The sequence below is a fragment of the Lampetra planeri genome, chromosome 54 (assembly GCF_965212315.1).
Source record: "Lampetra planeri chromosome 54, kcLamPlan1.2.h2, whole genome shotgun sequence".
In the NCBI taxonomy this organism is placed as follows: Eukaryota; Metazoa; Chordata; class Hyperoartia; order Petromyzontiformes; family Petromyzontidae; genus Lampetra; species Lampetra planeri.
The window spans coordinates 6,491,278-6,518,559 of NC_136160.1; the positions used below are offsets into that span (position 1 = coordinate 6,491,278).

At 55.6% G+C, this 27,282-nt stretch overlaps 1 protein-coding gene across 1 annotated transcript in view; it reads right to left on the reverse strand.

Moving 5' to 3' along the window:
- Positions 1–2,381: 2,381 nt before the first annotated feature.
- PLCG1 (phospholipase C gamma 1) overlaps positions 2,382–27,282 on the reverse strand; it is a 72,125-nt gene continuing 47,224 nt past the window's right edge. The window contains exons 16-33 of the mRNA XM_078617736.1: positions 27,125–27,235; positions 25,883–26,070; positions 20,280–20,480; positions 19,882–20,001; positions 19,245–19,428; positions 18,515–18,595; positions 18,215–18,318; positions 16,646–16,742; positions 15,659–15,731; positions 14,747–14,913; positions 13,638–13,734; positions 12,751–12,975; positions 11,148–11,296; positions 9,260–9,374; positions 8,096–8,263; positions 6,852–6,940; positions 5,152–5,417; positions 2,382–3,799 (exon numbers count right to left, since the gene is read on the reverse strand). Of these exons, the coding sequence (XP_078473862.1) occupies positions 3,733–3,799; positions 5,152–5,417; positions 6,852–6,940; positions 8,096–8,263; positions 9,260–9,374; positions 11,148–11,296; positions 12,751–12,975; positions 13,638–13,734; positions 14,747–14,913; positions 15,659–15,731; positions 16,646–16,742; positions 18,215–18,318; positions 18,515–18,595; positions 19,245–19,428; positions 19,882–20,001; positions 20,280–20,480; positions 25,883–26,070; positions 27,125–27,235 (2,502 nt within the window). The 3' untranslated portion in view covers positions 2,382–3,732. The remainder of the gene's footprint in view (positions 3,800–5,151; positions 5,418–6,851; positions 6,941–8,095; positions 8,264–9,259; positions 9,375–11,147; positions 11,297–12,750; positions 12,976–13,637; positions 13,735–14,746; positions 14,914–15,658; positions 15,732–16,645; positions 16,743–18,214; positions 18,319–18,514; positions 18,596–19,244; positions 19,429–19,881; positions 20,002–20,279; positions 20,481–25,882; positions 26,071–27,124; positions 27,236–27,282) is intronic.

Genomic DNA, 27,282 nt, shown 5'->3' on the forward strand with positions numbered 1-27,282 from the left:
GACGATTAAACTAAAAAGTGGGGATTGAAGCAACGTCTTAAGGCCCACGGTGCGTCCAACGTTTCGCAGACCGAAACCGAACACCGTCGCATCAGCAGTGCCAAGTTGGCGTTTCTTCTCCTCCGTGCCCCTCAGCTGTACCACCAGCCCCCCCCCCCCTTTCCCAAGAAATCTTTAACATACAACTCGTCCGTCATAAATGTTGTAGTGTACTTCCTAGTGTTCTCCTGCCAAACTGAAACTCGTAATGCTTTAAGACGCACTCGTGACATTGCAACCGACTCCGAGCGGCGGACAGTTTCCTGATCCCCGATATACTCCACATCGCCGAGCGCACGGCAGTGCTGCTCGGCGTTCGTTAAATCGCAGAGCGACTTTTTGGTTGCGACGACGGAACTATTGACGACGACGACGACACAAAGGGCGACGGGCGTGCGAGCTCGTGCAAATGCCAACACGTCGGAGCGCCGCGCAGCGCAACCACCAAAACGTGCGCGCAAACGACGCCGGCGTTTCGTCGTCGTCGTCGTCAAAACACGGGAGAGCAATTGCTCGCGTTTGTATAAAACACGTCTGTGATTGTGGCGCAGCGGCGGCACATGCGTACAGAGTGCCGTTAAGATTCTCCGTTGAACACATGCACAATTTATCGTAGCTTCTGAAATGTTTTTGTTTGTTTTTCGTTAAGAAAAGACGAGAGATTGAGGTTAGGAGGAGAGATGCGAGCCCGCGCGCCGGCGTCCGTTGCGACGCCTTCATGCAATGGAAAAAGGTTCTCCTCTTTGCCGCTTAGTCCATTTTTTTATGGAACAGAAATTTTAAAAACCTTTTAAAGTTGCTTGCTCAGGTGAAGTATTGGGAGCAGCCGGCGGAGGGGGGGGGCACACGTGGATGAGGTGCAGTCCCCACCTACACAGGGGATGCCACTTAAGTGCGCACCCCCCCCCCCCCCCAATTTTTCATTAGCAACAAAAACTCGAGGCCTGGGACAAATGCTCCCTTTTAACCCCCTCTCCCGCTACCTCTTTGCAGCCCTGGGTGGCAACTTAAATCAGGACCCTCCGATGCCAATCTGGCTACAGCAGAGGGAAGGTCAGAAGAGGCGGGGGCACCGCTCGATTTTCAATCGCGTTCTTCGCGCGGTTTGCTCGGTGACGTGCCATTGGCCCCGTGTTGCGATCAGTAGTGGCCCCCATTGAGGCCTCCTCAACCGTGGCGTTCAGATTGCGACAAAGACACCAACCATCGGGCGGCCCAAGCTACGCATCATTTATGCCTGGTCTGCGCTCTATTAAAACTTTCTAAAAAGCCTATTTTTATTTTACCAGGTAAGGCCCACCGAGTTATATAGCTATATATAGTGACCTGGCTATCACAAATGACAGACCAATGAAGCGGCTTTTCACGTGGAAATGTATAGCAGCCAAAGACTCTAAACGCACGTTCATTCTAAATGTGGAGGGAAAAACCAGAGGACCTGGAGAAAGATACACGTGACCACGGGGAGAGAGAGACACGCAAACTCCAAATATACAGCAGCAGGCGCCAGGGTCAGGATCGAACCCACGACCTCCTGTATACCAGGCGAGATAGGAAACATCTTGCCACCGCAGCCAAACATCCCAATATAGAATCGCAGACCTCAGGCAATCGTTGATGGCGGTTCTGGCCGCCGTCATCGTTTGTGGTTTCCCTCACCTCCGAATCACTCTCTACTCTCGGAGTCAGAGATAATTGTGCGCGTGTTTATAATGATCAATTCCGTGCCTTAAGAGGTTCGTGCGTGGGCCGGATCGGTTTGGGCTGAGAGATATTCATGGCCCCCCCCCCCGCACCCCCCCCCTACACCCCCCCCTACACCCCCCGACCACCGAATGTTTGCACCGCGGTCGCCGAAGGTCAAGCGCTCGGCACACGGACGGCCCGCGATCCGGTTCAGACGCCAACAACATAAATAAAAAATGAAATTACCAGGGGTGGCGAGCTCATCCCCGTTGTTTTAGTGTCTGCATTGAAGTCGTCCGATTATTTAAAATAAATAAATAACCGTAGCCTAATCATGATAATAGGAATAATACACCGCACATAGAGATGTTTAAAACTCCCCAATCACGGCGCTGTCGTCCCCCCTTTTAATGCGTCGCTGTTTGGGCACGGCAAGCAGGCAAAGGTTAATTTAAGTTAAAATTATTACCGTATTTTCTCTTTCCTTCTCTCCGGGGCTCGGTTTGAAGCCGACCTCAGCTCAACCAAAGCCCGAGCGTTCACCAGACGCTTGCACAACGCACAAATAAATACGTTCGGTAACGTTAGGTCACGCCAAGGTTCATCTTCCTGGGGGTCCCTAACGCCACCTTTCCTCCCACCCCCCCCCCCCCCAATCCACTCACAGCCTCTCCTCCGCTCCCCCTTCTCCGTTTCTCCTCGAACAAGAGACCCGCATTTCGGTCCCGAAAGATCTCGTCCTCACAACGCCACCACCACCACCACCGAGCTCGCACCACCACCGAGCTACCAGCGTTACATTCGTAAGACGGTAAGAAAATGGAAAGAAAAAAAAGCTGAACAAGTCCAGCTTTTTACCAAAACTGAAAACCTAAAACTGTCTCTCCCCCCCCCCCTCCCTGCAACGGGACAGAAGCGGCAGGGCTCACAGTGCGTGTGCACGCGGGCGCGTTGGGCACAACACAACGGCTTTGCTACGCTGCCGATACGCAGACAGGCGGGAGGGTGGTCCAAGCGCTGCCCATCGCCCGATCTCGGCCGGTGGGGGGCGATGAACGTTCAGAGGAGGCGTGCGCCCGGCTCAGCTGTGCGCGTCTTCTCCCGCGCGGTTGCGAGGACGAGCGCGCCCAACCGTGGGACCAGCGACGGCCGTACCGCGTCGGCTAACTCACAGCCGCGGGGGTGATGCCCGTAATGCGACGCGTCGCCTGCCTGAAACGTTTCACGAAGTAAAAAAAAATTGCACCGGGCAGCGTTATCCTCCCCGTGGGGGGGGGGGGGGGGGGAGATGGGAGAGCTGGGAAGAACGTGCTAATTTAGGCCTGGCTACGGGATGGTGTTGGGCTGCGTACATAATAACGGAAAGCGAAGATGGGAAAAGCTCCGGCAGCTCCCGGGAAGAACGTCACATGCACGCGGGCGTGCGTCGGTTCCGTCCCGAGTTCTCTTCGGCTGCCCGCCGCCACAACCCCGAGCGGCGTCGCAAACTGCGGCGAGCGTGAAAGCACCCTTGTGTGAATTTTTATTTTCTATTCTATAAGGGAAAGGCACCGGAGGAGTAAAGAGGCACGGACGCCCAGAACGGCAGCCGCCGCGGGCCGGAGCGCCGGGTGACCGAAGGCCAACGATCAACCGATCGGCGGCGAAGACGCTCCCGATGATGATGTGACCCCCCCCGTTCGGCTCCCTCCCCACCACCCCCCCCCCTCCCCCGCAGGCGTGGGGAGGGGGGGGATGACTATGCGTTTGGTCAAGGCGGTCGGTGGTGAAACGAATGCCGAGTCCTCGTCGCGTTCGTGCAACTCCTGGCTTGCCGCGACGGTGACGGCGACGTCGCTCGGCACGTTGTTTTGTTTCTCTCTCTCTCCTTCTTTCCTTTGCCCGATTCTCTTCGCGGCCACGGCACGCAGAGGCCGCACCGCCAGCTCTTTGCGCTCACAAGTTGCGTTCGCGAAGGTTGGTTGGAGGATGTTCGGCAGCAACGTCCGCGCCAGCCTTTTTTGTTTTTTAGAATCCTCTGCGTGCCTGATTGGTCATTTCTCGCCTCCGACGGTCTTCCTTCTTCTCTCTCAACCTGCGCGGAAAATTTGCAGAACCGGTGATGTCATGGTGACGACAATCGCAAACAACCAAGGCAGGTGGCGGCTGGCGGGCCACATCTGGCCCACGAAGGCTCGGAGTGGCCCGAGATACCGATTTAGGAATAATGGAGATACATCTAATGGTACCTCCCCCCTTGCCAGTATCAAAATATAAGTATAGGTTTTACCCTTTCTGGCAATAAAACAGTTGTGTTAAGATGTTAAAACACCAAACTGAAACCTTTTGCACGGATTGATGTCTGCATTAACCACATATACTTGTGATGAACATGCAAACAAAAAAATGATCTGATAGTATGTGCATTGTCTTTGAAACTGATTGGTCCACACCAGAGATAACTTTCTTTAGAGTCTAGTCTCGAACATTGATAGACTGGAGGTTTGAGACCAGCGACGGCCGTACCGCGTCAGCTAACTCACAGCCGCGGGGGTGATGATGCGACGCGTCGCCTGTGGTTATAAAAGAAAAAAAAATCGCACCAGGCAGCGTTTTCCTCCCCGCGGGGAGGGGGGGGGAGATGAGAGAGCTGGGAGGAACGTGCTAATTTATGCCTGGCTATGGGATGGTGTTGGGCTGCGTAGATAATAACGGAAAGCAAAGATGCGAAAACCTCCGGCAGATCCCGGGAAGAACGTCACATGCACGCGGGCGTGCGTCGGTTCCGTCACGAGCTAGACCAGAGGTTTGAGACGAGGCCTAAAGAAAGTTGTCTCTGGTGTGGACCAATCAGTTTCAAACACAATGCACATACTGTCAGAGCATGATTTTTGTTTGCATGTTCACTACAAGTTTACGTGGTTAATGCAGACATGATTCCTTGCAAAAGGTTTCTGTTTGGCGTTTTAACAGCTGTTGTGTTGCCAGAAAGGGTAAAACCTATTCTTAGCATAACGGAGGAAGGATTTGCATTTACAGGGTGCTCCTCCGATTAGCACGGTTGCTACGTACGGTGCGAAAGAAGTTTAACATGCATCATTACATACATATGCCCTACAAACTCGGAACACCTTTCATCTCATCTCGGCGACTCCGATGCCCAACTGTAGTTTTTTTTACTTTCGTTTTTATCCTACATTAGTGAGACGCAAGGAAGGTGAACGAGCAATCGTGACGAGACAGCTGGAGACGAGAGGTAGAGATGAAGCGGTCACGTGTACGGGGGCGTCGTGACGTCACAACGCAACACGTATGGCATCACGTGCCCCCCCCGCCCCCCCCCCCCCAATATTATTCCACGGCCCGCTGCAAGGAAACCAGGGCTCAAGCACCGCCGGCTGAGTCGACAGCCGCAAACGACAACAACAACTACAGCCGTGGTCGTACCTGGTGTTCCTCTCCTCCGTGAGCTGCACCAGCTGCTCCTGCGTGGCCCTCAGCTCGTCCAGCTGCTGCTGGTAGTGCCGATAGCGCGCGTCGAAGGACGAGTCCGCTGCTCGTCCGTTAGTCCCACCGCCGCCGCCACCGTTGCCGCCGTTGCCGCCGCCGCCGCCGCCGTTGCCGCCCTCCAGCGCCGCCAGCTGCCCCCGCAGCTCCGTGGTGCGGTCGCGCAGCCGCTGGATGGACGAGTAGAGGTCGTCCTCGCCCTCCTCCTGCGCGGCGGAGCGGCAGGGGCGAGAGTCTACGCGGTGCTGCGGTTCGGGAGCACGCCCACTTGCCCCCCCTTAAGCTCTTCGTTTATACGGGAAGAGGTGTAACACCACACACCTCTTCCTAACCGCTGTTACCAACGCCATTTACAGGACGCTTTGCCAATTGCTCATTTGGAGTTTGCATGTCTCTCTCTGTCTCTCCCCTTGCGTGGATTTATCTCCGGGTCCTCCGGTTTGTCCCTCCACATCGGGAAGTCGCTCATTCTCCTCTGCTGCCCCCGTCGTCTGAAACTCCATTCCCCCAGCCGTCCGTGCTCTCGACTGCCTGCCTCTCTTCCAGTTCAGGCTCGGGGTCTCTTCATCCTCCTGCCTTTAAATGGTGCCACGGTGGCGAGACGTTAACTACCTCGCTTGGTATACAGGAGGTCGTGGGTTTGATCCAGACCCTGATGCCTGTATATTTGGAGTTTGTGTGTTCTCCCAGTGGTCACGTGGATTGTTCTCCAGGTATTTGGCTGCTATAAATTTCCACATGATGTTAAGCCACTTCGTTAAGCTATCATTTGGGGCCAGGTCGCTCCTGAAAAAGAGATGGATAGCTCGGTTGGGCCTCAGATGGTACATTTGTTTTTTTTAATTTAAGTTCAATTAATTAGTCAAATCAATAAATTTCGCTACGTTTCGTTTTTCTTCCAGCGCAAAGGTTATGACGACGGTGCTTCTCGCCATGTTACACTGACGGTATCGTCTGCATTAGTAACGCCACCACCCGCTTCGTTCAATCGCCGGCAGCGTTTTTCAGATATTCGCCAGGTATGTGCGCGCGAGTCTTTGAGTGTCGCTACGAGTCTGTGGGTTTCTACGCAACCCTACGAATCTCCACGGCAGTCTCGGTCAAACAAAGCGTGGACCGCTACGGTCACCCCCCACTGGCCGCTTCGATCACTCGCTGGCAGCGTTTCGGGTATTTCGCCACGACGCTGCACGCGAAGCCTTTCACTGGCTCACTCACTAGCTCACCGACCTCCACACAAACGCTAAAATCAGCTTAGCGCGCTTTCGCTTTGGGTTGGATCACGAGAATATAAATTCTGATGAAGCCGGTCGTAATCGCCAGGGAAACGTACTCGAATTGTACCGAAGTAGTAACTAATTGGCATGTTTTGTGTACGTGACAAACCTTACCAAGTGGCTGTGTCGGGTGATTGGCGGGTTTAACGATGCGATCTAACCCAAGAAAACCCCTTTATTATGGACGAAAATCAACGCCTCGCCGTACGAACGAAGAAGAAGCGGAATTCGCCGGTCTCTGGCGGAACGTGCGGAACGTCCGTCTGTCCGTCGCTCGAGAGCCACGCGCTCGAGAGCCACGCGCTCGCCCACCACCCGACGTGCCGGCGCCGGTGCCGGCGGCGGGGCCGAGCCAGCCGTCACCTTCGCGTTGGTGACGTCGATGTGAATGAGCAGCGAGGCGAGCTCCAGCTCCTCGCTGTAGCTGTTCTTCAGCGGCACCGAGCGGTACCCTGCAGCGAGAGCGCAGCGAGCGGTTAAGAGCTGGCCCTGAACAAGGCCGTGCGCAGCATGCACACAAACAAGGACGCACGCGCACACGCGGGGCCCCGGTGACGACACGCGACGCTCAAGGCATGACGGGAGGGACCGAGCCAGTGGCCGCGGTCGTGCCTTGCGCGGTCGAGACGTCACGGTGCGTTATCACTCGACGCGCGTGGCCGACGAGGCTTCTCAAGAAACTCCACGGCATCTCCCACATCTCCCGCTTACCACCCCCCAGCTCGAGGCCCCCTCCTCATCCCGACGACCTCAGCTACTGCAGCTCTCCCCCCTCCACGGCCTCCCCCAATCCCTCACCCTTCAAACCCCAAAACACGTCATCCCATTACTCCGATCGATTAAAATGACTACTGATACGATCCCGGATCAATGTTAAAATCGCACTCACCGTTTTCCAAAATCCTACATGGACTTCCCACGACCTACCTATCCCCTCATCTCACTCTACTCCCCTCCATGCACTCTCCTACCTCTCCCCTCTCATCTCCAAGCACCCAGTCAACCTTCGCTCATTGGGAGGTCGCTCATTCTCCTCTGCTGCCCCCATCATCTGAAACTTCATTCCCACATCCGTCCGTGCTGTCGACTGCCTGCCACTTCCAGTTCAGGCTCAGGGCCTTTTCATCCTCCTGCCTTTAAATGGCGCCACGGTGGCGAGATGTTAACTACCCCGCTTGGTATACAGGAGGTCGTGGGTTCGATCCCGACCCTGACGCCTATATATTTTGAGTTTGAATGTCCACGCGACCTCCGTGGTCGTGTGCATTTTTCTCCGGCACCTCTGGTTTTTCACTCCACGTTTATAATCAACATCCGTTTTAAATTTCCACGTGATATAGCCAATTTGTTGAGCTATGCTTTGTGGCCAGGTCGCATCCGAAAAAGAAAGAGCTTCATAGCTCAGTGGGCCTTACCTGGTCGAATAAAAGAAAAAAAATTGTGTTTATAGGTTTAAAATGCCACAGGGGCTTATGATGACCACACTCAAGTCGCGTGACCACTGTCTACGGCCTCATCGTGGGCGGCAGCGCAAACTCGGTTGGGCGCCATCCCCACCCCAATCTTCCCCCCCGTTCCCCACCCCCCGCCCCCACCCCCCAACGTACCCGGCTTGAGCCCCTTGATTGGGAACGTCGCCTGCGCCAGGAAGTTTGGATCGCTGAACATGTCCTCCTCGTACACCACGAAGCGCAGGAACGAGAACTCGGGGTTGTTGACGTCGAACACCGTCGGGGCCACCTTGGGAGTCCACACGGGGTTCAGGCCGTTGTCCGCTGCGGGAGGTCACAGAGGTCACCCGGCTCGTCAATCTTGCTGCGTCTCCCTCCACGGAGAGTCATGTTCGTGTGTGTGCGCGTGTGCGTGACCCAAGTTCGACTCACCGCTCACGGCCACCGACACCAGGTGACAATTTTCTGAACTGATAATGGGCCTCCGCCCTAGGTCGGCTCAGCCTGAAAAAGGAGGACTTGGCGAGGTGTGTAAACATCACCACTGGGGAGAAAAAGGCTGCTGGGCCGGCCTTCATAGGTGCTTGCTAACAGCACTTGCCCCAACAGTCTGTGCATGCGCGTGCAACGCGAAACCACAGCCTCATTCGACCGAGTTTCTGAGACAATCGTTCAATTTGGCAACGACACAAAGTAGCAGCCATCTCCACCGGTGACGTGGTCGAGCGGTGGTGCATTTGCCGATTGTTGCAGATGGTTTGCGGTTCGGGACCGGCGATCGCCCTGGTTGGTACTGCGGGCGCATTAACCATAATGATATGTGCTTCGTCTGGTCGTAAACAAATCCTGTGACGTTACTCGAAAACAGAGAGCGCCACGTCACGATCCAAAGTTGCCAAATTACCCGCCAATGACTTAACCCTTTCCCGTTCCGAGACGAATGCAAGTTGCGGAGAGGGTGTCCCGTTCACCGCTGAATCTCGGAGCGCGCGAGCGGTTCAGCGTTAATTTTATCCAGAGAGGCGTAGCCCCGCTGTTTTTAAAAAAACATTGTGCTCACCGCAGAGAACCGCAGAGAGCCGCAGCGACACGACCGCCGCAATCTACGATAGCTGATGCCAAACTGTGCCACACGCCCTCCCGCATGGCCTTGTGGGAGCCTCGGAACGATAAAGTTATTTTACTTTGGTTTTTCTTCTGGCTCCGTTCCGATGACATCAAGTGCACGTCATCATAAGAAAGAAAACAAAAAAAGGGTGACGTATACACGTGAAAGGGTTAACTGGATAAAATTGACTGCGCAGCAAAGGCGCTACTCACGCACGACCTCCGTCTTGTACTTGCTGTAGTCGTAGTCGGCTCCGCACACCTCCACCTCGACGAACGGACACGCGATGCCCCGGCCGTTCTTCGGCAGGTGCCGAGCCGCCAGGATCTGCGGTGACCGTGCGGCCAAGGTGAGGGGGGGGGGGGGCGGGGGACATGGGTAGCGGCGGTGGTGACGGTGGCGCACAGCGATGTATCGACGGACGCAACCGACGTGCGGTCGAGAAGGAACGCGGGCGAACGAACACGAGAGCGGCAGGTCACGAAGACATTCGCCGCACTCATCTTATTCTTCTGGGCATCGGTGAAATGGATCTCTACGAGGCTCAACGGATTTCTGCAGCACGAATAAAAGATCCCGAAAGATGAAGATATCCGATTCTTTGGCCAAACATCCCATCACGGCATAGATAAAAAAAACGCGCGACGTGCTGATGCTTCGTCGGCAGTGGTGCAATAAGCACAATTAACAAAAGCGCTCGGCACATTTGTCAATAATAACACTTTGCGAGTATGGCATTAACAGGAAAAATAGAAACTAGGCGACGTTTCGGCAATGGCCGATCTGCATGGCATAGAGCGAGGTTATTATTACATGGGGTCGGCTGCTCCAATTTGTTTCTCCAAGTCACGTATATTCTGTGCCTCTGCCCACGGTGACAAGATGTTAACTACCTCACCTGGTATGCAGGAGGTCGTGGGTTCGATCCTGACCCTGATGCCTGCTGCTGTATATTTGGAGTTTGCGTGTCTCTCTCCCCGTGGTCACGTGGATTTTTCTACGGGTCCTCCGGTTTTCCCCCTCCACATTTAGAATCAATGTGCGTTTAGATTATTTGGCTGCTATACATCTCCACGTGACAATAAGCCGCTTCTTTGAGCTGTCATTTGCGGTCAAGGTCGCTTAAAAAAAAAAGAGCTAAATAGCTCAGTGGGCCTTACCTACTGGACACCTGTGAAAAAGAGCTTTATAGCTCCAGTATAAATAAATATTGTGATTTCTGATTACCTGGTAAAATAAAAAATAGTTCAGTTTAGTTTTATACTCTTTGGTTCTTTCGGCAAATTCACGTAGGTAGAACATTTTAATAATAAAAATATCACGACGGTTCGGTCGCAACACAAGCTCTCTCGCTGGTTTAGCAGTTCCACTGCTGGATTATTTTTTCCGCCTGAGGACGACCGCTTTCTGTTGCGATTGAAACATCGCGATATTTTATTTTTAGTTTAGTTTTAGTCGCATCCACTCTCCTTCACCCCCCCTTCTGCCTCGCCCTCCCTCAACTCCTTCGTGCCCTGCAGCGGCATCTCTGCAGAATGAACCCGAAGCAAACACCCTTGGCCCCCCTCTACGCGGGCGAGTAAAACCAAGCAGCACAGCGCCGAGCAGAGAGATTTCGCCACACGGGCGCCGTACAAACCCACGCGGCCTTTGCACTGTGCCAAGTGGACCGTCGGAGGACAGTCATGAGGGTCACGCCCGGCAAATAAACAGATGCAACCCGAACAAAACAAACAGCCCTAATCTTGTAGTTACCTACCGAGGCTGTGTGTGTCCGCCGCTGCCCGACATTTAGTTCAACGCTTCATTGTCATCAACAGCCCCGATCTATCCGCTGGTGGATGCAGGCCTCCCGTCCTCCAAGCGACACTTCGCTCCGTACATAGCCAACCGTGCGCACCTCCGATTAGCACGGTTGGCTACGTACGGTGCGAAAGAAGTTCAACATACATACTTGGGTGTTACGTTTTTAGAGAATCGGGGGGGGGAGGTGGTGGCGGTAGGTGGCGATGATGTCACCGCGCCCCCCACCCCCCTACCACCTCGACCCCGAGCTGCCAGGGAACCCGGACTTGCGCGCGAACCGCCGTGCGCCCTCACCGTCAGCTGGATGCTGATTGGCTCGAGGGACTTGAGCGACGTTTTGTCAAAGGGGTCGAAGGAGTCGTCGCGCATGATCTCCGGCTGCAGGACGTAGCCGCTCCGGCCGCCCAGCAGGAACAGGGCCTGGTTCAGCTGCATCGGTTTGTCTGCAACCACGACGACACCGCGTGTGAGCAGCACCGCCTCAGAGATGGCCGTAGGCCGGCTCTGAGCCAATCCGCTGCGTTCGTGGCGCCGCCGCGGGTGTTAATGCACGCGTACGTCTACGAAGACAAACATCCCCCCCCCCCCATTCCTTGCCCGCTTGTATAGCCCTAACAGACTTATGAGGCAAGCGCTGTTAGCGAGCACCAATCAGATGGATGACTCGCTCTCGCACTGTCATCTTCACGTGAATGCGCACACGCGCTCGGCAAAGACAAATATCTCCCCCCCCCCCCCCCCGTATTAGATGTAACAGACTGTTGGGGCAAGTGCTGTTGGCGAGTTGCTCCTATGAAGGCCGGAATTGCACACGAGGGGGTGGGTGGCCAGCACCACACCTGGCCACCTTTGTCTCCCCAGTGGCGATGTTTACACACCACACTAGGTACTCATTGGAGGCCGAGTCGATCTAGGGGAGGCCCAGGACCAGTTCAGATAATTATCACCGGTGTTGGCCGTGAGCGGGAATCGAACTCGGGTCGCCGGGTTCGTAGCGCAGCACGCTGACCCGCTGCACCACCGTTCCCCACAAGCACAGAAACACACGAGCGCGTGCTGTTTGCGAGCAACTGTTATCACCAACACACACGAGAGGCTGGTGTGGCCAAGCGCTACACAAAGCTTGGCTTGCACTCCACACGGCCCCCCCGCACCCTCTCCGCTCATCTCGTCAAGCGATGGTGCCGATGCAAAGTGGCCCGTAGGCCAGCACGGTGAAGGCAACGAGCGTTAGGGTGGATGACTGCACAAATGTTGCGAAACTCCCCGTGGGCGTCGGGGTGCCATACAACTGGTTTACCAGAAGAAGGCGGTACAGCATTGTGTGGACTAATATCTGTACTTTCTATATGGGATACAGCGTTGCCCCCTTGCACACGTGGGCTTTCTCTGTGTGCTCTGGATTCCTCCCACACGTATAAACATTCAGTTTATAACAAACAAATGTATTTTTCGATTTAAAGCTTTCGTGACTGCAGGGATTCATATTCTTTGTTCTTTCGGTAAAGTCACGGAAAACAATAAAATAATAAGAAAAACATTTCAAATTTTCTTGCTGTGGTTTTCATACCTGATGATGATTGCTTGTGTTGCAATCGAAATGTCGTGATAATTTTGTTTTATTTTTATTATTTTATTGTTTTCCCTTCTACGTGACTTTACCGAAAGAACCAAGAAAACTAATTTATATATAGAGGGCTGCAGATCTTGGGCAACTGTTGGCGCTGGCTCACCGCCTGGTTGCCTTCCCACTTACCTGTGGTTCTTTGCACCTCAGGGTCGTTGCCATTTTCTTCTCCTCCAGATGAGTGAATATGTTACAAATTGAAGTTATTATTATCATAAAGATACTATCATCATCATCACATCTCGATCCCAGCGCCACCGCCCCGCGTACCGGGCGTCTGGAAGTTGAGCGCCACCAGCTGGCTGCCGCAGGCCCACAGGGGCAGCGGGTCGTAGTTGGAGGAGTCGAGGCGTTGGCCCTTGGGGTAGACGCGGCTCAGCTGGCGACGGTTGTACTGGAGGAACTTGCGGCCCTTGTTGCGGTTGGCGTACTTCTCGGCCTTCGTCTCGGGGAAGGACGACATGTCCTTGAAGGACGCGCGCTCCGTGCCGATTTCTGCCGCGGGGGTGGGGGGGGCGGGATGAGAAAAGACACGCATTTTTTTCCCCTCCAAAAGTCTTTTTTATTGAACAAACGATTACGGTACACACAGAGGGCATGTTACGGGACACTGACACCGGTAGTAGACACAATGCCAAGTACAATGATTACGAACGTTTTATATTTTGAACCTGTCTTTGCCGTGTGTTTCAATAAACTCTACCATGGTGTCGACTTCCTGAACTCCGATAACCCTCTCGGGAATGGACAGAGGGTGGAGGGGGGGGATAAAAGGGAGGGGGTGGGCACAGATACATTTTTTTTATCACAAAGCCATGATCACTCCACTGCTGTATGATGACCGCCTCCCCAAAACCGATGTCATCTTCTCACGTTCCTGTTTGTCTCCGTGTGTCTCTGTCCGTTCCTTTGTATCTCTCTCCTTCTCTCCCCGTGTCATGGAATCTTTTCCACGCCCGGACCACACTCAGAATCTCCTCGCTTCCAGCGGATTGAGGGAGACGCGAGGAAACTTCCGTCACGTGAATGGTATCACACGTTTGCGAGCGTGACATCGGCGCCGCGTTTTTCCGAACGCCGCGTCGCGAGAGCGATGGCGCCATCACGAGGCCTACACTTAAGGAGGTGGCAGAGCAGGGGCGGCGCGATTCACTCACTCTCCTCGTCGAAGGGCACAGGACGGCAGTAAACGACGAGCTCGGAGAGCTCCAGGGCGATCTTCTTCCTCCGCTCCATCTGCTTGCCCTCGCTGAGCTGCACGAGCAGGAGTGCACGCACGCACACGCACGCACACACACACATGCATGCACGCACACACACGCAGACACGCGCGCACACACACGTACACACGCAGGCACGTACACACACTCGCAGGCACGTACACACGCACGCACACACACACGCAGGCACGTACACACATACACGCAGGCACGTACACACATACACGCAGGCACGTACACACGCACGCGCACAGGCAAGCAGGCATACACGCGCACACACACAGACACACGCAGGCACGCACACTCTTGCACATGCAGGCACGCACACACGCACAAACACACCCAGGCACGTACACACGTGCGCACAAACACACACACGGATGCACGCACCACATTACACACATGTATCACATTGCTACAGAGACATCATTATTGATTGTCACTAGGAGAGTCCGATTGGATTCCTCTGACATCACACTCCACCGCCCACACCCTCCCTCCCAGCCTAGGCATCCGTGCAGCATAATCGCGAAACCACCACCGCCACTTTCGACCGAGTTTACGAGAAAAGCTATTAAAATCGCCGCACCGCCACGGATCGATGCCGTTTCGGTAACGGGAAAAAAAACAGCGGCCGTCCGCCGCCAGCGACATGGCCAAGCGGTGGTCCGCTTGGCGCTTGTTGCCGAGGTTTGGTGGTTCAGAACTGGCGGTCGCCCTGGTTAATACCGCGGGCGTGTTGAGCAAAGTAATACACACCGTCCGGCTTGCAGTAAAAAAAATCCCGTGACGTTACTGGAAATTGTGGAATTCCACGTGTGCCGGCGTTCTGGTCCAAATTTGCCAAATCAGAAAATTTACGCCGCAAATTACTCAACTGGGTAAAGCCACACAAGCAACGTCGCCCTCGGCTGGCACACCAGACCCGTCCGTGAAACACGCCTCGCGCCCTCGAGAATGGCGCGATCACCAAATCACGATCGTAATCGCCGTCGCCGTCCTCATCGCCGTCGTTATCCGACGGCTCGGTCGTCGCGCGCACGTGCCTTCATGTCGGCGGCCGACGCGGCGTCCTTGACCTTCGACACCCACTCGTGCAGCTCCTCCAGCGAGGGTGCAGCGATCTCCAGCGGCTTGGGCAGCGGCGGGTGCATGTGTATCGACTGCACGCTGAACACGTAGCGCTGGGCTCCCTTGCCGTCCCGCGGCACGACTTCCACCGTGGTGGCGGTGCAGAGGTGCGCGGGGAGAGAGGCAGACGTGAAGCCGCGTCGCAAACATCGCCACCCACCCCCCCCCCCCCTACTGGCAAGACTTGCCGGCTGCTGCTGCGATGTACCGAGTTGGAGGCGTGGCGAGATGTTAACTACCTCGCCTGGTATGCAAGGAGGTCGTGGGTTCGATCCCAACCCTGAGGCCTGCTGTATATTTGGAGTTTGCGTGTCTCTCTCGCTCCCCGTAGTCACGTGGATTTTTCTCCGGGTCCTCCGGTTTATCCCTCCACATTTAGAATCAACATGGGTTTACAGCCTTTTGGCCACTATACATTTCCACGTGGGAGGTCGAGACACGGAGCAGATTAGCGTGGTTGGCACGGGCCCTGGTGTAAGGCATTAGACGAAACAGTCAAACAATCGCTCAAGGAGAAAGCGATTTTCCAGTGACAATTTCAGAGATGAGATGAGGAGTTCACCCCTTGCAGAAATTAAAACCCTGGAACAGCGACGAAGCAAGGGGACCACGTAGAGAGTTCATCTTCTCTTCTCTCAGTCAGGCCACGGACCTTCGTAATATCTCCCTCCTACCAACGCGATGATTCATCGCCCTCCCACCAACCATACTGTTAAATCACCCTCCTACCAAACACGACGATTAACCCCTCTCCCCCCCACCAACGCGATGATTAAATCAACCCTCCCGCCAACGCGATGATGAACAACGGACGGGGAGGCACTTACCCACTGTGCACGTGGTCACGTCAATCATGCCCTTCTGGAAGTTGCCCAGGGGGCTGTTCTCGACGGCGGCGGCCTGCAAGGAACGACAGCGCAGTGACGTTGAAAACTCGTTTAGTTACAACTGCTTCTCGTTGTGTTAAGTCCGTTGTCCTTCGTCGCCCACCGCCACCCACCTCCAATTAGCACGGTTGGCTACGTACGCTTCGGAAGAAGTTCAACGTACGTGCGAGGCAAAGGCGCAACCCTGCCATGAAACGCTCGCGTCACTGCCAGCGGAAGGGCCTCCATTGAAGGGAGGTCGATTAGATCCCCTTTGTGAAAAGGGTAACTTGGACTGCTCTTCCACAATGGGGTGACAGTACCCAGACTGCATCCCACCGCGCGCGACCTGCCGATCCCGCTCTCTGTGGTTGAACTCATTCATTCCGCTGGGCGGACCAGAAGCGCTGTCGATTATTGATGGTGGTGCGATTTACGATAAAAAGACCCCCATGACCAAATCACCCGGAATACTCCTGGCCCAAACCGGATTTAGGATCCGATTCGCCTGCCCGCCCGCCTTTTGACTCCCCAGTGCCGATGTATACACACCGCACCAGCTACTAATTTAAGGCCAAGCCGACCTAGGGGAAGGCCCAGGACTGGTTCATCATATAACCGGTCGCTGGTGTTGGCCGCGAGTGAGAATCGAACGCGGGTTGCCGGGTCTGTCGAGTAGCGCGCCAACTGCTGCACCACCGCTCCCCATACACACACGCACACAAAGACAAACATCCACCGGATAGCCTTAACAGACTTTTGTGGGGCAAGTGCTGTGGGCGAGCACACGCACGCACTCTTTCTGGCAAGATTATAAGTTGCATAGTTGCATCCACAACTTTTGCTTAAAATACACAGGGGGGGGGGGGGTAGCTGAGGGACAAAAAGCAGCGCCGCGACCTGGGAGAACCGCGACGGGCGTGCGACACTCAAGTGCCCTGGACTCACGGCCTCCTCCAGGCCTTGCGGCAGGGTGCAGGTCATCTCCTCCACGTAGTTGGAGGGGAACCACAGCTGCTTCTTGCCGCCGTAGTCTCCTCGCCACCTGCAGGACGACGCACGGAAAGAACCGGGCGCGCATGCCGCGTCGCAGCGCAGCCGGTGAGCACGGGGAGGGGAAACGTTCCACCACCACGCACCACCTGACCCCCCACATCCTGCCCCGTCCCCCCCACCCCTGTTTCTCCTCCTGCCCCCCAAGAGCAAGTCCCGATGAGCGGTCACAATTGGGGGTCGTGAGTCGGAGTCAATAATCGATTGTCGTGTTCTTGTACTGTTTGTTGTTGTAACGTTCTTACCCCGTGCCCCGACTGGGCAACTGTGAGAAAGAGCTTTATAGATCATCGGATTCCTCCAGCGTGAATAACTATTCTGATTCTGATCTGCACGTCTCGTTGTTGCCGTCTGGCTCGTGCCGACGTCTCGTTTCTCCTCTGGCTCGCCGGTCGAACCGTTTTGTTTTCCGCGTTACACAAATCGTATATACAGCCGCATAATTCAGAATCGCTCATCTTTATTTGGACCGGAGGAATCCGATGGCCTACGAAGCTCTTATTCACAGATGCCCACTTAGGGGCGCGTCAGAAATTTGCAACAAACGATGCAACAATCAAGAGGAGTACGAAGTTAAGCAACATTAATCTAAATAAAGTATAATCTTTCGTATAAGTACATCAACTCCGCTCACATTGTGCACAAATAATCAATATCTCAAACGCGCCTATCACTGGACGTCTCTCCTGAGCACAACACATTGTTTTATATACAGATATTTAGTTTTTACTCAAAAGACACAGAAGTTGATTTGACGCGGCGATTTCTTTTTCGGCGCGCGGCCACCGGCAATGGGCCCGAGGCCGCCACCTCGCGATACGTGGCAACCCGGGTCTAACCACGGGTGGTGGTGGTGGCCGACACCCGGATTGGAAACCCCGAATCTCGGCAGCGCCGTGCTCGCCGGCATGCCCTCCGTACGGCCCGGTCGCCTAGGGCCAGTGGTGAAGGCGTCGTCGGCCAATTAACGAGTGTTTGTACTTGTGGGTAGAAACCGGAGAACCTGTGTGCGAGAGAGCAACACTCTATCCCAGTGGTTCTCAACCGGTGTGGGGTAAGCGGACCACCTTGGGGAGGGGGGGGGGGGTACGTGGCGATGTCCCAGGGGTTACGAGAGGCAATTGATAAATGTGTGAAATTATAATCGCACGTGAGAGTCGTTGGTGAATAATCACGTCGGATGAATCTGCCAATATAAAATAACTACCGTAACATTTAAATCCATATGGTAACCTAGAACGATAAACTCATTGATCGTACACAATGCGGTTTCCAAGAGTAAGCAGCGAGCACAAAGTACATCATGCATGCAGAGTGTCCGTTGAATAATGAACATCGACGTTCAATATTCATGAATTTATTTCTCAGGCAAGGGGGGGGGGGGTAACTCGGTTGAAACAAAATTCAACAGCGGCCAAAAAACGTCGAGAACCACCGGTCTCAACCGTGGCGAGCGGCCCTCACCAGCCTCCATCCTGCTTGTCCACGCCGGTGATGATGGCGTGCTTGCAGAAGGAGAGCTCGTCATCGCGCTGCGCTCGGTAGTCGTACAGCGCCTTCACTACGCACTGCAGAGCGGGGGGCGGGGGCGACGGCCCTGCGTTACACGAGTGCTGAGCAACAATGAGTGACTGCTACAACAACAGTGCTGCTACAGCAAGTGCTGCTACAGTAACAGTGTGTGACGGCTCCAGCTACAGTGTGACCGCTACTGTGTGTCACTGTTGCTACAACGAGAGGCGGGAGACGGAGTCCGCCGCTCACCTTGGACACGGCCATCTTGTTCGCCTCCACGTAGTTGAGCTCTGGGTTGCGTGCCTCGTACAGCGCTCCGTAGTCCAGCTCCTGTGGACACACACACACACGCGCGCACACACACACGCACGCCGGTCATCATCATCGCAGCAGCAGCCATCGAACAAAGACGGTCACCCCATCGCGCGGTTACAGATGCGCTTCTGCGGCCATCTGGAACGCTCGATATTAGGAAGCCACTGGAGCGATGCACTTTTAAATCATCATCTAGATTGAAAACTCATCTCTTTAGAGCTGCTTTTTGTGTTTAATTTGTTGTCCTTCACCCCCGCACCTCCGATTAACACGTTTAACTACGCACGGTCGGGAAAGAAGCTCAACTTACATACGCAAGGCAGCCAGATGATTCCCCTCCATCTCCTCCATCCCATGGCACCACGGACTTCCCCCCCGCAACCCAACCCAGCTTCCAACCTACTCTGACTTTTGTGTTTAACAACAATAAGTATGTATGTACATGGTATGTTGAGCTTCTTTTAGCACCGTACGTCGCCAACCGTGTTAATCGGAGGTGCGGGGGAGGGAGAACAAACTAAACACAAAAAGTAGTTCTAAACAAATTAGTTTTTTGTTAGGTTATTTATAACGTGTGACATTTCGGGTTGGCTATAGCGGGGGGGAGGGTGGGGGTGGGAGGATGGGAATCTTTATTCTTTGTGCGCGAGCGAGAGGCACGCACGTATGTGCCCAGTTTTTCGAGCGTCTCCTCGTTGATGGCGTAGCGCAGGCGCATCTTGCGGTAGAGCGGGTGCTTCTCGTAGTAGCACACGAGGTCCACGAGGCTCTCAAACTCCGCCGAGTTGCCCAGCAGGAAGAGCCGCCCCTCCTGCTGCACACGGCAGTGCTTGATCTTCCCGTCCGCCCTGCCGGGGGTTACGGGAGGGGGGGAGCGTGGGTTACAGCGAGAGGATGGGTTGGTTGGGTGGGTGAGATGGTGGGTGAGATGGTGCGCGAGTGGGTGTGCGAGTCGGTGGGTGGGTGGGTGGATGTGTCGGTAGGCCGGTGGATGGGTGCAAGGGTGTGCGGGTGCCTTGCGTGGATGCGTGAGTGGGTGTATTGGTGCATGGGTGGGTGCATGGGTGTGTGGATGGAATGGTGTGTGGGTGTGTGGGTTGGCTGGTGCGTGGGTGTGTTGGTGGTTGGGGGCGTTCGTCAGCGAGTGGATGCGTGGGTGGGTGTATTGGTGCATGGGTGGGTGCATGGGTGTGTGGATGGAATGGTGTGTGGGTGTGTGGGTTGGCTGGTGCGTGGGTGTGTTGGTGGTTGGGGGCGTTCGTCGGCGAGTGGATACGTGGGTGCATCGGTGTGCGTGGCACCGGAAGGTGATGGCGTAGGAGCTGGGGTCGCTGCGCTTGCGCACGAGGAAGGCGCCGTCCTTGGGAACGCGCATGAGCCAGTGCTCGGCCTCGGCGCGCGTCAGGCTGCTGTGGTACCACCTGCGGCGCCACGGCACGGGCAAACGAGCGGTCACGGGAGCTTGCAAGTACGCTGAACTTCTCTTGCACCGTACGCAACCGAACGTGCGAAATCGGAGGTGCGGGGGGCGAAGGACAACAACACCGAAGCACAAAAAGGGCTCCAGTGGTTTGCTAATATCGGAAGGAAAAGTGGTGGTGAGGGGGGGCGAAGGGGCGAGGGGGGGGGGCGAGGGGGGGGGTGAGGGGGGGGCGAGGGGGGACGAGGGGAGGACGAGGGGGGGGGGGCGGCCGCTCACTCTTTGCTCTCGTGGGCGTTGGGCTGCGGCACGGGGTCGGAGAGGCGCATCTCGAACTCGTTGCAGCGGAGCGGCACCTCGCGGTAGTGCTGGATGAGCGAGTAGAGCGAGTCGAACACCAGGTTGTCCGTCAGGAAGTAGCGGATGGTGCCGGCCTCCTGCCGCGAGTGGATGCGGCAGTGCTGCACGCGGCCCGACCGCCTGCCGCCACGCGGGGGGGGGGGGGCGGGGCAGGGATCAGAGGTCGCAAACGGGTTTTGATTCCTAACCCATACCTGTGTAATGCGGGCGAAAGCGACCTTCCGGATGTGACGTCACGAGGAGGCGGAGCCAGGTGACGTGGGTGAAAGGTTGGGGGTCCTTAAGCGGGTAAACCGGAAAGAGAAGGCAGTCGGGTTGTGAATGGAAAAGGGTGAGGCCACGAGGGCGAATGAGAGGAGGGGGGCACCGCCGGCGAGCGGGAGCCGACCCCAGAGTACAGCCAGGAAGGCTGTGTGTTAGAGGCAGCGGTGTGGCTGCAGAGAGTCGCAGGAGCGACGAAGAGAGAGAAGAGTACAGCCAGGAAGGCTGTGTGTTAGAGGCAGCGGTGTGGCTGCAGAGTCGCAGGAGCGACGAAGAGAGAGAGACAGCACGAGTCTGTCAGAGCGCTGCGGAGTAAGCAAGAGCGAGAAGAGCAGCAGCGATTACAGCCAAGGGGGCTGAGAGTGAGTAACAGCAGCGGAGCTGCTGTGGGGCTGCAAGAGCGACAAAGAACAGCAGCGGGGCTGCTGATGGTGACTGGAGTGACATCGGAACCAGCACTGAGAGAATAAGAGAGACAGCCGTGTGGGAATGCAGTACGGACCAAATAAAGGACACTGAGCCAGAGATCGTGGTCAAGTCTTTTATTACACTGGTGTCAGAAGTGAAACGGCTTGTCAAGACGGCTCGGAAGAAAGAATATTCCTGTGCCATCATCTGCTACATCATCCGACTTACGATTGAGACAGATGGCGCAGCTGGAGACCTGGAAAATCGTGCTGGCGAAACCGTGTGAGCTCACCACGCCGACGACGGCAGTGGGGAGAGCCGATGGTGGTCTGCAGGCCGACGCCTTGCCTGCGCTGCCAGCGCCATCTGCCACGCGGCACGAAGACGCCATCTTGGGCGTGGCAGGGGAGAAACGGCGGGAAGCCGCCATCTTGTCTTCACCGCGGCGGGGAGACGCCGCCATCTTCAACATCGCGGCGGAGAGGCAGCCTTGCGCTGCCATCTGGAGGTGCCGCGGGGAGAGCAGCCTGCTGTGAGCTGCTGTTTTGCGAGGGGGAGCTGCGAGGAGAGGACGACGACGCTACAGCTGCTGGGGCGGGAGCTCTCCCGTCCTGGCTCGGGTGCGTGACAACGGAGCAGTCAAGTCGCCGAACGAGTTCTGCGAGACGACTCAAGTTGCCGCCCTGCCGTCCTCTTCTTGCTGCAGCCCCGGGCGGGTCGTAACGATACGCAACCGGCCTTTACACACACCTCACCCATCTTTCGAGGGCCGGGTGGGGGCGATTTTGTTTTCTCTCATGACTCGATTGTGCGGAGCGCGGTTCGGACTGTGAGTATGTCTGTGTAATAACGATGAACGCGCTATCTGCTTGTTGCTCGGTGTCAATTAAAGTGTGTACGTGTGTTGAGAATGGACGGAGAGTATGCTGTGCTTGCTGAGTGTTAAATTGTGTGTGTGCGCTGCGGTGTGGAGTTGTTATATTGATGGCGAAGTTAATTATTAACTCGGGAGCGTCGGGTATCTTGCGCTGTATCATCTCGTGGGTTACCTTGTGCGATGTCCTTAATTGGAAAATATATATATTTTTTTTGGTGTATTGTGCTGCGAGGTGCTATGTGCGATGTGGTTGTTGCAAGAGAGAGAATATTTGTGTTGTTGCTGCAATGTTACGACTGGATTAATGGTGTGTTGGTTACCTGCAGATCGGTTTGCTATTGTGCTTAAATGTGCGCGTGTGATCGCGATATGCTGACTGTATGTGCTGTTACACCGTTCTGTACGGTTATGGGGTGCGATGCATTGATTGACTATTGGGATTGGGATGTTATTAATTGTGCGTACCTGTTTGGAAATTGGTAACAAATTCGAGGGGGACCCTATTATTTGGTCGTATGGATGTTATGTACACGCGATTTTGTGTATATTATGGGTAACGGCGCTTTGTGAGAGAGAGAGCGCGCTTTGAGGGTGCGTGATGACGCCGTTGTGGGTGTCTCAAAGGTTAATGCTAATGGGACCGTAATTGGCGCCAAGTTGCGTCGCGTATTCGGTTGGTCGCATGCAGCCACGAGTTGCTTTGCGAGTTGGGTTGTGTAACCAATGTGGTTGGTAAAATATTGGTTAAAAATTCCCCGATATGACTGCTGCGCGCAGCAAGCTGGGGCTGTGCGTCTATCGTTGTTGGGATTGTTACAATAAGACGGGGGAAGCAATTTGTGACCCCCAGCAAAGGGAAGCTGGGGTGCACGAATGGAGAAAACTGGCCACGTGTTCGCACGTTGGGCCGCCATTTTGCGCACACGCGGGGTATGGCGTCGATGCGCTTTGCGGAAAGGGCCGCCATTTTGAGTGCGCGCGAGATATTGCGCGAACGCGCTGGGCGAAGGGGGCCGCCATTTTGAGCGCGTGGGAAAAACCTCGGTGGGGCAAATATTCCATCTGTTATGCCTGCCATTGTTGATTGGGTGATGCACGAGTGGTGGTCACGTCGGCCTATGGCTGATGGCTGACCTGACAGCCCGGGGCGAAACCTCCGTGGTATGTCTTAAACTAATGGGCCGTGTGCCCATATGGCTCGGGGAGTCATGGTTCAGTTGTGCGGTGGCAGACTGAACCTGGTGTGCCGGGGGCTCACGGGTTTTGGGTTAGGGCGTTATTGTCTCTATGAGAACATTACCCCGTGGGGGGGGTCGTTGATATCTGGCCTTGCCAAGGGATTGATCTTCCCTTGGCTATGAAGCACATTTCAAAGATTGATGGAGCTCGTCTGACGGGGTTGCAGTGGCAGACGTGTCTTATATATTTGGACGATATCATTGTCTTCAGCCGCACATTTGAGGAACATTTAACACGGCTGGAGACAGTGTTCACGAGGATGCGCTCTGCGAATTTAAAATTTAAACCAAAGAAATGCCACCTACTGCAACGGTCCGTCCATTATCTGGGGCACATTGTGAGTGCTGAGGGGGTGTCCACGGATCCGGAAAAGACGGCGTGCGTCCGGGATTGGCCGACTCCGGCCACCGTGGGGGATGTTCGGCGGTTTTTGGGATTTGCCTCGTATTACCGAAGATTTGTGCCGGGTTTTGCGACGATTGCGAGGCCCTTGCATCTCCTTACGGGTAAAGGACGGAAATTTGTTTGGGGACAGCCGGAAGAGGCGGCCTTTCGGAGTCTGCGTGATCTATTGGCTACGGCTCCGACATTGGATTATCCCGATTTTGATCGCCCTTTCATTCTTGATACGGACGCGAGTGACACAGGTAAAGGGGCGGTATTATCACAGTCTAAAGGGGGCGTAGAGCGCGTCGTGGCGTATGGTAGCCGAGTCTTGTCGCCTGCGGAAACACGCTACTGTGTCACTCGTAGAGAACTTTTGGCGGTTGTTTTTTCCTACGGCAATTTCGACCGTACCTTTACGGTCGTTCTTTTATTGTGCGTACGGATCATGCGGCCTTGCAATATGCACTTAAAATGGACCAGCCATCGGGACAGTGGGCACGTTGGTTGGACACGCTGCAGGCATTTTCCTTCCAAATTCAACATCGGAAGGGAGTGCGCCATGCGAACGCTGACGCACTTTCCAGATTACCAGGGCGCGCCCCTTGTAAATGTGCATCGGGGACGCATAGGTGTTCGCCGATTCTAAACCCCCCTCAGCCGCTTACGTTGGCCGTCGAGAAGTCGGATACTCCGATGGAACCGGGACCGACTGACGGGGTTTTGAATCTGCCGCGGTCTGTCTGGATTCGGGAACAAATGATGGATGAGTTGTTGTTGTCCATGCGGAAGCGGTCTATGAGGGACAATGGGAGTCCGAGTACGGCTGTGGGGCCGCGAACCGCTCTCCGAGATGGTCTGCTTATGTGGCGAGAAGGGTTCCAGGAAAGCTGGCGTGTGGTGCTACCAACGTCCTCGCGATTCGAGTTGATGAGAACTCTCCATTGTGACACACTATTGCAATTAGGGGTTGTTGGTTTGTTGAGAGTGACTGTGGGTACATGCTGTGTACGTCTGAGGTCTGTGCTGGTCCTCAAGGGAGGACTGCTGGTGGGTAAGAGCAGAAATTTTTTTGTTGTTGTTTTCACGTGTAAATAATATTGTTGTTAAAATGTAAATACTGGGGCGTCCATCGCGGTTATTTGGGTAATTATTGGGGTTTTCTTAAGCGGCCCGGAATTACATCATCTCCACTACCCTGGGGCCGGGTGGCTGTCGTGTACGACATGCGGATGTGCGTTGTTGTGCTTTGTGCTGTTGTTGTTCTTGTTGTTATATTACATGCTTAGTGTCCTTTAAGGGGGAAGGTCGGTTCACCGCATTACGCTTTGGTATTGTTCAGCCGAGGTCGGCTGGGTTTTTTCTATGGGGGAGGGTGGTGTAATGCGGGCGAAAGCGACCTTCCGGATGTGACGTCACGAGGAGGCGGAGCCAGGTGACGTGGGTGAAAGGTTGGGGGTCCTTAAGCGGGTAAACCGGAAAGAGAAGGCAGTCGGGTTGTGAATGGAAAAGGGTGAGGCCACGAGGGCGAATGAGAGGAGGGGGGCACCGCCGGCGAGCGGGAGCCGACCCCAGAGTACAGCCAGGAAGGCTGTGTGTTAGAGGCAGCGGTGTGGCTGCAGAGAGTCGCAGGAGCGACGAAGAGAGAGAAGAGTACAGCCAGGAAGGCTGTGTGTTAGAGGCAGCGGTGTGGCTGCAGAGTCGCAGGAGCGACGAAGAGAGAGAGACAGCACGAGTCTGTCAGAGCGCTGCGGAGTAAGCAAGAGCGAGAAGAGCAGCAGCGATTACAGCCAAGGGGGCTGAGAGTGAGTAACAGCAGCGGAGCTGCTGTGGGGCTGCAAGAGCGACAAAGAACAGCAGCGGGGCTGCTGATGGTGACTGGAGTGACATCGGAACCAGCACTGAGAGAATAAGAGAGACAGCCGTGTGGGAATGCAGTACGGACCAAATAAAGGACACTGAGCCAGAGATCGTGGTCAAGTCTTTTATTACACCTGTACCCGGCCGCACCAGGGTCGCAAATGGGTACCCATACCCGTACCCGGCCGGATACGGGTACCCGTTCCCTACCCGTACCCGTACCCTACCCGTACCCGTACCCTACCCGAAATGAGTGACAAACGGTTACTCACCAGTGACTCACGGCCTACCCGTACCCGTACCCGGCCGCACCAGGGTCGCAAACGGCTACCCGTACCCGTACTCGGCCGGGTACGGGTATCGGGTATCCGGTTGCCACCTCTGGCGGGGATACGGAATACTCGCAATGCGAACGTACGTCGCCGGAACGGGAACGGGTTAACGGCTATACGGGGCGTCTTTTGTCTTTGTGGCGGCGGCAGCGAGCGGTTACCAGAAGGACAGCGTGTAGTCGCCCACGAAGGTCTCGCTGTCGCGCACCAGGAAGGTGCCGTCCTTGCCGCCGTTCTCCAAGCAGTAGTCGAGCAGCAGGCGCTCGGCGATCTGGCGCCCGTCGCGCCCGCCGCCCAGCTTGCCGTGGAACCACTTCTCGCTGAAGTGCAGCTCGTTGTTGTTGGACTCCTGCAACGGGATGCGATCGAGCGGCTCAATTCACGACGGCAGCGGTGACGACAACCGCAACCTCCGCTGCTCGTAACCCAACCCGCCATCACCTCGACTATCTCGGTTCCTGCACCTCCGATTAGCACGGTTGGCTAAGTACGGCGCGAAAAAAGTTCAACATACATACGTCCCACTGCTCGTACCACAACCACCACTACCACCCGCTGATATTACCACAACTACAACTCATGTGACCAACTGCTAACACGACCCATCACCACTGCTCCTACTGCACCCATCACCACCACCACCAATACCACGAACAAAGATTCCACCTGCCCCCCCCACCACCCAACATAGCCTTAACGGACTGTTGGGGCAAGTGCTGTTAGCAAGCAGCACCTTTGAAGGCCGGCAACGGCACATGAGGGGGCGAGTTGCCAGCACCATGTCCGGCCACCTTTGTATGCCAAGTGGCGATGTTTACATGCCACACCAGGTGCTCGTTTCAGGCAGAGTTGATTGGGGGGAGCCCCAGGACCGGTTCAGATAATCGTCACTGGTGTTGGTGGCCGTGAGCAGGAATCAAACTCGGGGTCGCCGGGTTCGCAGCGGAGCTCGAAAACCACTGCGTCCCTGGCTCCCCACACCACAACCACCGCTGGCAGTGGCGGTGGCGGTACGGTAGGTGCCCCACTCTGTAGTGCCGTTTGTACGTGGGTACACGGCCCTTTTGCCAATCCACTGCTGGACAAGCGCCCGTTCATGGCGGTTGTTTGTCCATACTTCACCACGCTGGCCAGTGCGGGGGGGGGGGGGGGGCGAAGGCAGGCAGCATAGACGTTGGAGCACAGTACGGTACGACAACCCGTTTAATGCACAGCGGTGGCGGTCGCCAATTCACGCGCAATCTAGGCTCACGCCCCCGCCGCTCGGCTTCGGAGGTCTGACCAAGGCTGGACGCATCTCTGGGCAATTCGATCACGGACCGGTGGCCTTGAACACGGACCGGTGGCCTTTAGGAGGGACCGGCGACCCGCACGTCCGACGACAACGTCGGCTCGGCCCGTACCTGGCTCTTGGTGTCGTCCTCCTCCTCCTCGTCGTTGGACTGGTTGACCGTCGTCTCCTCCGAGTAGTAGATCTTGTTGCTCGTCAGCACGAAGAAGTGAGGGTTCCACTCCTGCGCCGGAGCGAGAGGGGTGGGGGGGGCGCACGAAGGGGCGAGCG